The sequence below is a fragment of the Bufo bufo genome, chromosome 2, assembly GCF_905171765.1.
Source record: "Bufo bufo chromosome 2, aBufBuf1.1, whole genome shotgun sequence".
Classification (NCBI taxonomy): Eukaryota; Metazoa; Chordata; class Amphibia; order Anura; family Bufonidae; genus Bufo; species Bufo bufo.
The window spans coordinates 271,713,013-271,727,833 of NC_053390.1; the positions used below are offsets into that span (position 1 = coordinate 271,713,013).

Below are 14,821 nucleotides of genomic sequence, written 5' to 3' on the forward strand. Positions count from 1 at the left end.
GCTGATAACATAAACCAGTTCTTGATAAGATTTCTCCTTGATCTCTCCCTCACAGCAGCTGCAGTCTCTCCCTACACTAATCCGAGCAGAGTGACGGGCGGCGCTACGTGACTCCAGCTTAAATAGAGGCTGGGTCACATGCTGCAGTTGGCCAATCACAGCCATGCCAATAGTAGGCGTGGCTGTGATGGCCTTTTGGGGCAAGTAGTATGACACTTGTTGATTGACTGCTTTGCAGCCTTTCAAAAAGCGCCATAAAATCGCCGAACACCGAACCCGAACTTTTACGTAAATGTTTGGGTCCGGGTGCCGAAAACCCTAAAGTTCGGTACGAACCCGAACTTTACAGTTCGGGTTCGCTCAACTCTACTCCTCACATGCATAAAGTGCCAATCGTTCCTCTACACAGTTAAAGTGACCCCTTTGTTTCTACGTAGTTAAAGGGCCTCTTTAGTGCCTGTACACAGCTAAATTGCCCACCTCAGGGCCCCCATGCAATTAAAGTTTTCCCTTATTGCCCACACCGAAAATATGCTGCCTTAGTTCCCTACACACAAAAAATTGTTTCGACACAGTAAAAGTGCCCCCTCCAAAAACAAATACTCACCTAATTGCATTCCCATAATAGACAGAGCAGCTAAGGCAACAGGCCACTTCTGGGTTTCATTTTGCTCTATTTAACGCCTCAGCCCAGGAGGACAAAATTACATTACTGCATATTTCGTGACAGATACAGATCCGGAAGCCTCATAGGCTGCAGGCATTACAGGGCACTGAATAATGTGGGCAGCACAGTGGCTCAATGGTTAGCATTGTTGACTTGCTGTGCTGGGGTCCTGGCTTCGAATATGACCAAGGAAAACATCTGCATGGAGTTTGTATGTTCTCCCCGTGTTTACGTGGTTTTTCTCCGAGTACTCCGGTTTCCTCCCACAAACTAAAGATATACTGATAGGGAACTTTGATTGTGAGCCCCATTGGGTACAGCTTGATGCTAATGTCTGATGCTGAATGTGTCAGCGCTATTTAAGTGAGTATAAAAAAATATATACAATTAAAAGGGTAGTAATGTAAAAAGGGGCAGTTTTAACCATGTAAACCATCCATTGTGAATGTACCTGATAACAACTACCTATTTTCCACATACTAGTTTAAGGCTAGGTCTACACGACGACATTTGTCGCGCAACATTTTGTCGCACCATTGTCGCGCGACAATATTTATAATAAAAGTCTATGGTGTTGCACTGCGACATGCTGCGACTGCGGCACGACACAACTGTGGAATTGATTTTTCTGCGACTGTCGTGTCGCAGTAACAGCATGTCGCATGTCGCAGTGTGACACCATAGACTATCATTATAAATATTGTGGCGCGAGATTGGTGCAACTTCAATGTTGCAGTGTAGTTGTACCCTATGTGTCGCGCGACAAATTTTGTCGTGTAGACCTAGCCTAAGGCTACAGAAGCTTGATTTGGCGATAAACCAGCTTAGATAATCATTCAGGAAAGGTCAGAGAGCGGCATTCTGCTGCTATGTTCTGTGATACATAGAATCTACAGATGGTGCACACCTTATAATAAATTAACCACATTCTCTAGCAGTCTTTGCTACTACACTGAAATCTAAAGTAGCTATGGGCTGCCATAGATTTGTCTATTTTTCCACCAGAACCAGAACACTGGCATAAAAGAAAATAAAGAAGCCGGGCCTACTGGCCCTCCCCTCCTTGTCGTCCTCTTCTCAGAAAGTAGTGAAGGTGGCTACTTGCACTTGGATTTAGGTGTAATAAATTTGATCTGAATTAAAAATGTTCCTATTACCCTAAAAAGTAATGTATGACAATCTAGTACTCCTAGTACTGTATCCAACTCCATTCAAGCTCTTTAAGACAACATTATAAATTTCAAAGTAAGAGCAACATATAAGCAGATGTTTGCAAGCGGTAACATATATATGTGTGTATATATATATTTTTATATATATATATATATATATATATACACACTCACCTAAAGAATTATTAGGAACACCATACTAATACGGTGTTGGACCCCCTTTTACCTTCAGAACTGCCTTAATTCTACGTGGCATTGATTCAACAAGGTGCTGATAGCATTCTTTAGAAATGTTGGCCCATATTGATAGGATAGCATCTTGCAGTTGATGGAGATTTGAGGGATGCACATCCAGGGCACGAAGCTCCCGTTCCACCACATCCCAAAGATGCTCTATTGGGTTGAGATCTGGTGACTGTGGGGGCCATTTTAGTACAGTGAACTCATTGTCATGTTCAAGAAACCAATTTGAAATGATTCGAGCTTTGTGACATGGTGCATTATCCTGCTGGAAGTAGCCATCAGAGGATGGATACATGTTCTCATTCTGTTTACACCAAATTCGGACTCTACCATTCGAATGTCTCAACAGAAATCGAGACTCATCAGACCAGGCAACATTTTTCCAGTCTTCAACAGTCCAATTTTGGTGAGCTTGTGCAAATTGTAGCCTCTTTTTCCTATTTGTAGTGGAGATGAGTGGTACCCGGTGGGGTCTTCTGCTGTTGTAGCCCATCCGCCTCAAGGTTGTGTGTGTTGTGGCTTCACAAATGCTTTGCTGCATACCTCGGTTGTAACGAGTGGTTATTTCAGTCAACTTTGCTCTTCTATCAGCTTGAATCAGTCGGCCCATTCTCCTCTGACCTCTAGCATCCACAAGGCATTTTTGCCCACAGGATTGCCGCATACTGGATGTTTTTCCCTTTTCACACCATTCTTTGTAAACCCTAGAAATGGTTGTGCGTGAAAATCCTAGTAACTGAGCAGATTGTGAAATACTCAGACCGGCCCGCCTGGCACCAACAACCATGCCACGCGCAAAATTGCTTAAATCACCTTTCTTTCCCATTCTGACATTCAGTTTGGAGTTCAGGAGATTGTCTTGACCAGGACCACACCCCTAAATGCATTGAAGCAACTGTCATGTGATTGGTTGACTAGATAATTGCATTAATGAGAAATAGAACAGGTGTTTCTAATAATTCTTTAGGTGAGTGTATATATATATATATATATATATATATATATATATATATATATACTTGTCCTAGTATGTAAGCAGGATGGTTTCCTCCACTGTACACTACATCGCTCTACAAAAGATGGTGATGATGCGATCGCATATACAATATACCATCGTGGCTAAGCAGCCTGAGATGAATGCTCACCAATATGTAGTATATGCAAGTGCCAGAGAGTAATGTGTAGCGAGGCTTGTGATGCCCCACTCCCTCACCTCTCTAGGCAGCACTTCAACTGAAGACAACCAGTCCGAATCACATTCTAGGGCCGGTTTCGGGCAGCCATTTTAAATCATTCCTGGATAACCTCTTTGATTAAAAAAAATGTAGTATAGCTTAAAATGCTGCTGCTTCTGCACCACTCATGAAAATGACTGACAGCCAGAGTTACACAGTGGCAGACTACACTGACTCCTGTCCAATACCTAGATAACAAAATATGGTGGTCATAACCTGGGTTGTAGGCCCATACATTCAAGTAGAAGAAGTGGAACAGCACTCTAACTATTGATACAAAAACAATCCACTTTCTTACCTTAATCAAAATATAGGCAGATGAGACAACTTTTGGCCATACAGCCTTTTCCAAACAAGTAACCCCCAGCTAAAACCTATCACTCTGTCAATTAATTACATCTTACTTATACACTGCTCAAAAAAATAAAGGGAACACAAAAATAACACATCCTAGATCTGAATTAATTAAATATTCTTCTGAAATACTTTGTTCTTTACATAGTTGAATGTGCTGACAACAAAATCACACAACAAAAAAAAAAATGGAAATCAAATTTTTCAACCCATAGAGGTCTGGATTTGGAGTCACACTCAAAATTTAAGTGGAAAAACACACTACAGGCTGATCCAACTTTGATGTAATGTCCTTAAAACAAGTCAAAATGAGGCTCAGTAGTGTGTGTGGCCTCCACGTGCCTGTATGACCTTCCTACAACGCCTGTGCATGCTCCTGATGAGGTGGTGGACGGTCTCCTGAGGGATCTCCTCCCAGACCTGGACTAAAGCATCTGCCAACTCCTGGACAGTCTGTGGTGCAACGTGACGTTGGTGGATAGAGCGAGACATGATGTCCCAGATGTGCTCAATTGGATTCAGGTCTGGGGAACGGGCGGGCCAGTCCATAGCATCAATGCCTTTGTCTTGCAGGAACTGCTGACACATGAGGTCTAGCATTGTGTTGCATTAGGAGGAACCCAGGGCCAACCGCACCAGCATATGGTCTCACAAGGGGTCTGAGGATCTCATCTCGGTACCTAATGGCAGTCAGGCTACCTCTGGCGAGCACATGGAGGGCTGTGCGGCCCTCCAAAGAAATGTCACCCCACACCATTACTGACCCAATGCCAAACCGGTCATGCTGGAGGATGTTGCAGGCAGCAGAACGTTCTCCACGGCATCTCCAGACTCTGTCACGTCTGTCACATGTGCTCAGTGTGAACCTGCTTTCATCTGTGAAGAGCACAGGGCGCCAGTGGCGAATTTGCCAATCTTGGTGTTCTCTGGCAAATGCCAAACGTCCTGCACGGTGTTGGGCTGTAAGCACAACCCCCACCTGTGGACGTCGGGCCCTCATATCACCCTCATGGAGTCTGTTTCTGACCGTTTGAGCAGACACATGCACCTTTGTGGCCTGCTGGAGGTCATTTTGCAGGGCTCTGGCAGTGCTCCTCCTGTTCCTCCTTGCACAGAGGCAGAGGTAGCGGTCCTGCTGCTGGGTTGTTGCCCTCCTACGGCCTCCTCCATGTCTCCTGATGTACTGGCCTGTCTCCTGGTAGCGCTTCCATGCTCTGGACACTACGCTGACAGACACAGCAAACCTTCTTGCCACAGCTCGCATTGATGTGCCATCCTGGATAAGCTGCACTACCTGAGCCACTTGTGTGGGTTGTAGACTCCGTCTCATGCTACCACTAGAGTGAAAGCACTGCCAGCATTCAAAAGTGACCAAAACATCAGCCAGGAAGCATAGGAACTGAGAAGTGGTATGTGGTCACCACCTGCAGAACCACTCCTTTATTGGGGGTGTCTTGCTAATTGCCTATAATTTCCACCTGTTGTCTATCCCATTTGCACAACAGCATGTGAAATTGATTGTCACTCAGTGTTGCTTCCTAAGTGGACAGTTTGATTTCACAGAAGTGTGATTGACTTGGAGTTACATTGTGTTGTGTTCCCTTTATTTTTTTGAGCAGTGTATATATGTATAAAGCATGCGGATAATCAACATAAAAATAATATATTTTTATGGTGATTATCTACATGCTATTAATACCTCTTAGGCCTCTTTCACACAGGCGTCATGTTTTTTGCCCGGATAAGATGCGGGTGCATTGCGGGAAAATGCACGATTTTTCCGCGCGAGTGCAAAACATTGTAATGCATTTTGCACGCGCGTGAGAAAAATCTGCATGTTTGGTATCCAAACCCGAACTTCTTCACAGAAGTTCGGGTTTGGGTTAGGTGCTGGGTAGATTGTATTATTTTCCCTTATAACATGGTTATAAGGGAAAATAATAGCATTCTTAATACAGAATGCATAGTACAATAGGGCTGGAGGGGTTAAAAAAAAAAAATCATTTAACTCACCTTAATCCACTTGTTCACGCAGCCCGGCTTCTCTTCTGTCTTCTTTCTTCAGGACCTGGGAAATGGACCCGTGGTGACGTCACTGCGCTCATCACATGGTCCATCACATGATCTTTTACCATGGTGATGGATCAGGTTACAGACTATGTGATGAGCGCAGTGACGTCATCACAGGTCCTTTACCCAGGTCCTGAAGAAAGAAGACAGAAGAGAAGCCGGGCTGCGCGATCAAGTGGATTAAGGTGAGTTAAATTTTTATTTATTTTTTAACCCCTCCAGCCCTATTGTACTAAGCATTCTGTATTAAGAATGCTATTATTTTCCCTTATAACCATGTTATAAGGGAAAATAATAATGATCGGGTCTCCATCCCGATCGTCTCCTAGCAACCGTGCGTGAAAATCGCACCGCATCCGCACTTGCTTAGCTTTGGGAGTGAGGATCTGTGTTTGACCTCATTCCCAGGGCGGCTTTACTAGCTGGGTGGCTCCCTGCTCCTAGTCTGCCTTGAGCGCCGAGCTGATCACTCGGTGCTCGACTGGTTGGTCTGTCGGTCATGTGACGCTGGCCATGTCACATGACCCTCACTCCCCACTATAAATACAGGCAGCCTGCTTGCCACAGGTTGCCTGTTAATTCATATTAGACCTTCTGTCTCTCCTATGGGGGCGGGGTTTTTCTTTGTTAAGAAAAAAGATGGTGGTCTTAGGCCATGTATCGATTACCGGAGATTAAATAAAATCACTGTCCAGAATAGCTACTCCCTCCCATTGATTCCATATTTATTTAACCAGGTTCTGGGGGCAACCTGGTTTTCCAAAATTGACCTGGAAGGGGCATACAATCTAATCCGAATCAAGGAGGGAGACGAATGGAAGACGACGTTCAATACTCCGGTAGGACACTTTGAATATCAGGTGATGCCTTTTGGACTCAACAATGCCCCAGCTGTGTTCCAAAACTTCATGAATGACATTCTTAGGGAGTTCTTAGGTAAATTTGTTATTGTCTATCTTGACGACATTTTGATATTCTCTCCTGACTTTTAGAGTATTAGAGGTGTTGAGGGAGAATCAGCTATCCGCTAAACAAGAGAAATGTGTCTTTGGTGTACAGGAGATTCTGTTTCTAGGGCATGTTCTGACTCCTCACGCCTTCAAGATGGATCCTGGTAAGGTACTAGCAATTAAGGAATGGGTAAGACCTTCATCCTTAAAGGCCTTACAACGGTTCTTAGGTTTCGCCAATTACTATCGTAAATTTATTATGAATTTTTCCGTAATTGCTAAACCGTTGACCGACCTTACTAAGAAAGGGGTGGATTTGGAGAATTGGTCTACTGAGGCCATTTCTTCATTTGAAAAAATAAAAAAGGCATTCAGTAGCGCTCCCATTCTGATCCAGCCTGATCAGGAGAAACCTTTTATTGTGGAGGTGGATGCGTCCGAGGACGGCGCAGGAGCAGTCCTTTCACAAGGTCCTGCTAGCCTCACTAATCTGAGACCATGTGCCTTCTTCTCCAGGAAATTCTCTCCCACGGAGAGAAACTACGACATAGGGAATAGGGAGCTGCTGGCCATTAAATGGGCATTTGAGGAGTGGAGGCATTTTCTGGAGGGGGCAAGGCATTGTGTAACTGTTGTCACTGACCATAAAAACCTTATGTTTCTCGAGTCTGCTAAGAGGTTGAATCCCCGTCAAGCCAGATGGGCTCTGTTTTTTACTCGTTTTGATTTTTCCATCACGTTCAGGCCGGGAAGTAAAAATGTGAAGGCAGACACATTATCTCGGAGCTTCCAGGCTTTTCAACCTACTGAGGTACCACCTGAATCCATCCTACCAGCAAAAACCTTCTTAGCAGCTCTTACCCAGGATATCTCGGCTCGCATTAGGTCTGAACAACATCTGGCACCGGTATCCACCCCAACAGATAAGTTGTTTGTTCCCGTAAAATTTCGTCTCCAGCTGTTGGGTGAGTGTCACGATTCTGCCTTTTGTGGACATCCGGGTGTTGAGGGCACTAAGGATCTGGTTTCTAGATCTTATTGGTGGCCCACTCTAACTAGGGATGTCAAGTCCTACGTGTCAGCCTGTGAGGTTTGTGCCAGGTCCAAGACACCTAGGACTCGCCTTGCTGGTAACCTACGACCCCTACCCATTCCCAGTAGACCCTGGTCCCATATCTCGATGGACTTTATAACTGACCTACCGCCGGCGGAGGGTAAGACTGTAGTTTGGGTAGTGGTTGATAGGTTTAGCAAGATGGTCCATTTCATTCCCCTGTCTAAACTCCCGAATGCCAAAACCCTGGCGTCTATTTTTGTGAAAGAAATTGTTCGATTGCATGGTATCCCGGAAAATATTGTTTCTGACAGGGGTGTGCAGTTTGTGTCCAAATTCTGGAGGGCCTTCTGTCAAAAATGTTAAATTTCATTGTCTTTTTCCTCTGCCCACCACCCTGAGAGTAATGGGCAGACTGAACGCCTTAATCAATCTGTCAAACAATTATTGAGGTCGTATGTTGCTGATGACCAGCAATTATGGGTGAAATTTCTTCCATTGGCTGAATTTGCTTTGAATAACAGTGTCAATTCTTCTGCTGGGGTTTCACCTTTCTTTTGTAACCATGGTTTCCATCCCCGTTTTCATTCTCGGTCATCCGTCTCCTCCTCTAACCCTGAGGCGGATAGGCTCTCCTCTGAACTGTGCACAGTTTGGGCCCGGGTTCAATCGAACTTAGAAAAGGCTCAAAGTTCTCAGAAACTCAAGGCCGATAGGAGACGTTCAAGGGGGGTGAATTTTCAGGTTGGGGATAAGGTATGGTTGTCCTCCAAGAATCTCTCTCTTAAAGTAGATTCTAAAAAGTTTGCTCCTCGTTTTATTGGACCATATAAGATCACGGAGGTGATTAACCCGGTATATTTTAGGTTGGAGCTGCCCGAGTCATTCCACATTCATAATGTGTTCCATAAGTCTCTACTTAAAAATTATTTTGAACCGGTAGTACCATCAAAAGCCTCGCCTCCGCCAGTTCTTGTTAATGATGCTGTCGAGTATGTGGTGTCTAAAATAGTGGATGTCAGGAAGGTGCGTAATTCCTTGCAGTACCTGATTCACTGGAAGGGGTATGGACCTGAAGAGAGATCTTGGGTACCTGCCAGGGAGGTTCATGCTCCTAGACTTGTTTGAAAATTTCATTTAGAACACCCTGAAAAGCCATCGCCTGAAGTCTTGGGTCCGGTGGCCCCTTGTAAAAGGGGGGGTACTGTAACGGGGTTCTGAAGGTGCACTCGGTCCCCCATTGCCCGCAGAACTGTTGCTTAGCTTTGGGAGTGAGGATCTGTGTTTGACCTCATTCCCAGGGCGGCTTTACTAGCTGGGTGGCTCCCTGCTCCTAGTCTGCCTCGAGCGCCGAGCTGATCACTCGGTGCTCGACTGGTTGGTCTGTCGGTCATGTGACGCTGGCCACGTCACATGACCCTCACTCCCCACTATAAATACAGGCAGCCTGCTGGCCACAGGTTGCCTGTTAATTCAGGTTCCACCTGTGATTTGGTCTTTCCTGGTGTACTTACCTCCTGCTGAATTCCTGACGATCCTCTGCCTGCTCCTTGTGTACTTTGCTGCTCTCTTGGTATTTGACCCCAGCCTACTCCTGGCGATCCTCTGCTGACTCCTTTGGTACTTCACGTCTCTCCTGGTATTTATGACCCCGGCTTCTCCTGACAATTCTCTGCTTGCTCCATTTGTACTTTGTAGCTTTCCTGGTATTGACTCGGTCCGTTCACGTCCTGTTGTTTGTCTGTCTGTCATCCCTGCACTTATTCCAAGTTAGGGATTGCCGTCCAGTTGTCCCCTGTCATTAGGACTCGCGAGGCAAGTAGGCAGGGCCAGGGGTAAGGGTGGAGCGCAGTGGTCACTTCCCTCCCCCCTGTGTGTGTGTGTGTGTGTGTGTGTGTGTGTGTGTGTGTGTGTAAACGACCGTTACACTTTTACCACTTTATGGATCTCCACTGCCAGTGTGGATGAGCCCCCTCACCACACGGTGACCGATGCCATATGTCTTTATGCACTTTTGATCTTAGGGAGACCAGCTACAAAAAACACTGTGGAGCCTCATTTAAGAGTATCAACACAGCAATCCACAGTGCAAAGCTCCCTGGGAAACAGTAAAATGCAAAATAACTGTGGAGCCCCAGTTATGGGTCATTAACACAGTGAAACCCAGATATCCCTCAAAGGAAGGAAAACCAAGGAAAGGGGTGTCCCCATTATAGAGATCACCAGATCCACCATATTAAGTTGCCCCTATGTTAAGATGCAGCTCTTTTACAAATCTTAAGCATGTGACAGCGGAAGACCTAATCCATGTTATCCATCCACAGACAGCTGTTTCACCCATAACTGGGGGTCCAAGGTTATTTTGCATTTTACTGTTTCCCAGGGAGCTTTGCACTTTGGATTTCTGTGTTGAGACTCTTAATTGAGGGTCCACAGTGTTTTTGTAGCTGGTCACCCTAAGATCAGCAATTGTTTTGTTTGTCTCAATATACAATAGATACTATTTAAAATGTGAAATCCCTGCAGATTTATTCCTTAGGAGAATACAATAACATTGAACAATTTAAATTAATTAAAGCTCAATTTTATTTGCATGCTGCACTGCAATTTATAAACACCCAGCATTCTGAAAAACATGCAGTTAAGCAGAAGGAGCATTTTGATACATACAGAAGATGAAGGAGAATGGCTACAAGCTGCCTTTAAGGTAGCTGACATTTGATAACGGATTACCGGTTATATATACCGTAGACTCATCAAAGAGACAATTGCTTCATAGTAAATCATATTCATTCCTGATGGAAAGAAATCAATCCCATCCTGCAGAATTTATTCTTTGCGGGCTTCTTTACCACTCAAAATTTGACGTGCCTCTATTTTATCTGTTTTCTTTCACATACCTACTGTCACTGATTGGAAATCTCACCATAATTGTAACAATATCATTGTCTTCCAGTCTTCAAACTCCAATGTACTTCTTTCTGACCAATCTTTCAATCCTTGATATTTGCTGCATTTCAACTACAGTACCTAAGATGCTATATAACTTTGTTTTAGGCTCATATACTATCACATTTCATGGGTGTGCTATTCAATTATACCTTTTTAGTTGGATCGAAATTACAGAACTCCTGCTTTTGACCTACATGGCATTTGATCGGTATATTGCAATCTGCAAACCACTGCATTATACCCTTATTATAACTCAAAGAGTTTGTTTCCAGGCAGTCATTACTGTTTGGGCTGTAGGGGCTTTCAGTTCAGGGGTTCATACATTAGCAGCGTTCAGTTTATCTTTCTGTGACAAACTAGAAATTAACCATTTCTTCTGTGAGATACCTCCATTGTTAAAATTATCATGCACAGACACTACTCTCAATGAAATGCTTACTCTTTTAACTGATGTTTTATTTGGATTTTTGTGCTTTATTTTTATTTCAGTTTCATATTTTTTTATCCTTTCCAGCATTGCACATATCCACTCAGCTGAAGGGAAGAAGAAAGCCGCTTCTACATGCACATCCCATATTATGGTTGTCCTTATTTTCTATGGAACATTATTTATTGCCTATGTCAAGCCACAGTCTGAGATTTTCTCCAACCAAGATAAAATTCTTTCTGTCATTTATGCTGTATTTGTCCCTTTACTTAATCCTCTCATATACACTCTTAGGAACAAGGATATGACCCAAGCAATACTTAAGCTAGTCAGTAAAATAACAGTTTCTGCTGTGTAATTTTTGTTTTACAGAATTCTATAAAGAAAAACTATTCCTTTATAGAATTCCTTTATACCTTTATATTAATCTGGTAAATTCTTTATGAAGCTTTGTGCACATTGCACTTTTCCCAATTCTCTTAGTTCTTATTTCAGTAGGTTAAAGTGAAGATATGGCTGCAGATGATGGGAGAAAGGTTGAGTGATTCCTTTCTCCCTAAAGAATCACAGCTGCATCCTCTGTTCAACAAAGTCTGCTGTACTGTACAGTCTTTAACAGATTCTGTGAATACAGGATGTGGCTGTTGGTTTTCGGGGAGAAAGGCTGCAGCATCTTCTGCTGACCAGTATCTGATGTACTATACACAGTCTCTTAATAATATAGTCATACATTTACATGTGCCATATAGAGATGAGTGAACCTTTGGAGATTCATTTCTTTTCAAATTTGCCAAATTTTTTAAAACGTTCGGTTTGGACCCAAATTGATTTTACCGGAACAAAAGTCGCTGAAAATTGATATATAACATCTTGTCTCCTTAGACTCAACATTATTATCTTTTTGATACATTTTAATGATTTTTTTGCATTTTCTCTCCCGCCCTTCTCTAAGCTCCTAAACACAATGACAGAGATAGCAAGCAATGCATAGTTGACGGTGTTAAAAAACAGCATACTTAAAAACACGCAGTGCCGTCATATGTGTTATGCTTTTTCATATTAAGAAGCTCCCTTATAGGGAGTAGATGGTGTTTAAATGCACACGGTGTTGTGGGAAAAAAAACTGTGGCTTGTGTGGGGACCAAGCATCCAAATATGATATCTTAATGGAGGAGGAATGCCTGCCCATATGACGCACAAGGTTTTCTTGTCAGAAGAAATAATGGCTTGTTCAGACAAAATAATGGCTTGTTCAGACAAAGCTTCCAAAAATGATGTGTTAACAGGAGTAGAATGCTTTCTCATATTAATACACACTAAAGTAATAATTGTCAGAATAAAGAGTGGCTTGTTCTGAACGAGCTCATAAAACTGTGAGCTAGAGGACTACAGTTTGAATGTAGAAAGGGTTAGGGGAATCTTGGCATATGGCCCCAACAGTAGAGGCAACAGTAGCAGCAAAGCATGGAACAGACAAGGCAGTAGCAGCAGCCATACAGTATTGAATATCATGGTAGGCATGAAGACAGCAGCAGATGCGTCAGCAAGGTCAGATCTATTCACTGGCCTCAGCAGGAGTGTAAAAATCCTCTCAGACCCATGCCTGGTTTATTTTGATAAAAATTATATTTGGACAATAGAGGAGGACAATTTTGTCCATTTGGGTGTCATTACGCCCCCTTCCGTTTTACAAAATCCTCTCAGAGATGACACCGGAGGCTGGGCAAGAAAGAACAGAGAAAGCATACTGGGCAAATTCAGGTCACTGTTCTAGTCTGCCTGCCCAGAAGTCCATGGGGTCAGTGAACAAGGTATGCACTGGAGAAAGGCCAGAGTTGCTGTTGTTGTAGGTCTCCATTAGCTCCATTCAATTTACCTCAGCCTAGATGGTATGTAAAAAATAGGTTCCATCATGTTCAGGAGACTGAACTGGCTGCTGCCGCATCTTCTGCTGCTTGTAGCAGTGGAGAAAGTGGGAGATTGCTAACTCTGGGGGGTGGGAGGGGCCTCCTTTTCAGATATGCTGGCTGTAGGCATCTGATCTCTGAAGGCTGTGGCAAGCTGCATACAAGGTGCTTCCTGGTAAAAAAAAAAGAAGAGATTTGGCCTCACTTTTGGCAAGGGGAATTCCCCCATTTTGCTTTGATAGTGAGTGTATAAAAGCATGGCTACAGAGTAATCACTAGACTGTTTCATGTGAATGATACGCCTGTCACTACTTAAGCAAGCAATCATAGAGTTTGTCATTCTGGTCAGTGTTCCTGAAAAGCCAGTTCTTTCTGGCTCTACATCTCACTGAGATGATTGAGTGTTGTGGCCAGTGTCATCATTATCACCCTTGTGATCATCTACAACCAACTCCTTCTCCTCCAGTGGCAGCACATTATCTTCTTCCACCTCGTTGACATGCAAATTTCCACTTATGGGTTCCCATGAAATACAGAGTGGGCAGCAAGGTGCTTTAGCTATTCCCCTTCTGACGTCATCCCCGTTGCATTAGCATGAGAATCTGTTCTAAGATAAATGTCAGGGGAATGACATAGTTCATCCTATAGTTGACTCTACTGACAAATTTTGTGGCCTCTGAAGACCTTCTGCACTTGACAGGCGTCTCAGATAATATTCAACTGACGTGTTCCCAGCTAAGGTGGTGAGGCATATGACAAAATCACTTACGGCTTTACGCTGCTCGTACAGATGCTCTACCCTGTGAAAAATGGAATTCCAGCGAGTTGGAACATTGTAGATAGTGTTCTTTTCCACAGAAAAATTGCTGAAATGTGAAGACAGTCTCCTGGATATTTGCAGCACCTTCTGCAAGTCATTATGCTTTTTTTTTTAAAGCATTGTGCAACTAAATGTATCACATGTGCCATGCAGGGAGCATGTATTTTTCACTTAGGTTCAGCACACACACAATGTTGCAACCATTGTTGATGACCTCCTTGTCCAGTTGGAGTTGGAGGACAGAGAGCCAGCAGGATGTTTGCTGCTTGATGCACTTTAGCAACTGATTAGGTGTGGCTATTCTCACCCAGGCCAATCAGTTCTAATACCAAATGGCAATGCCTTACTGATGTGATAGAAGAGAAGGGGATCAACCCTCTGCCCTGCTTTTGTGGAATAGGCAGATAAGTGCCTGGTGTGATATGACACTAACGTGAGGGTCTCAGAAAGACCTGGCCTTGTTGGTGCAGTGCTTCCCCACCGCTGCCATAAATAAAATTGACCCAGTGGGCAATGAAAAAGATGTAATCTCCTTGCCCATAACAGCTGCTCAGGTCTCCACTGTGACATGCAACTTGCTGCACAGCGACAATTTCAAGGAGCTGCCCACATTCTCCTCAGTGTGAGAGTACAAGGCAGGGATGGCTTTTTGGGAGAAATAATGTCTGCTAGGTATTTTCCAGAGAGGTTGAATGTAGAGTTGAGCGAAAACCTGGATGTTCAGGTTCGAGAAGTTCGGCCGAACTTCCCGGAAATGTTCGGGTTCGGGATCCGAACCCGACCCGAACTTCGTCCCGAACCCGAACCCCATTGAAGTCAATGGGGACCCAAACTTTTCGGCACTAAAAAGGCTGTAAAACAGCCCAGGGAAGAGCTAGAGGGCTGCAAAAGGCAGCAACATGTAGGTAAATCCCCTGCAAACAAATGTGGATAGGGAAATGAATTAAAATAAAAATAAAATATATAAAAA

The 14,821-nt window shown here is 43.8% G+C and overlaps 1 protein-coding gene across 1 annotated transcript; it reads left to right on the top strand.

Moving 5' to 3' along the window:
- Positions 1–10,420: 10,420 nt before the first annotated feature.
- Positions 10,421–11,482, top strand: LOC120990780 (olfactory receptor 5I1-like). The gene is made up of 2 exons (XM_040419683.1): positions 10,421–10,452; positions 10,702–11,482. The coding sequence occupies exons 1-2, from the start codon at positions 10,421–10,423 to the stop codon at positions 11,480–11,482; spliced, it is 813 nt and encodes a 270-aa protein (XP_040275617.1).
- Positions 11,483–14,821: the final 3,339 nt, after the last annotated feature.

Coding starts and splice junctions, on each gene's coding strand:
- LOC120990780 (XM_040419683.1), top strand. CDS start 10,421: ATGAAGGAGAATGGCTACAAGCTGCCTTTAAG. Junction 10,453..10,701: donor GGCTACAAGCTGCCTTTAAG/GTAGCTGACATT, acceptor ATTGTCTTCCAG/TCTTCAAACTCCAATGTACT.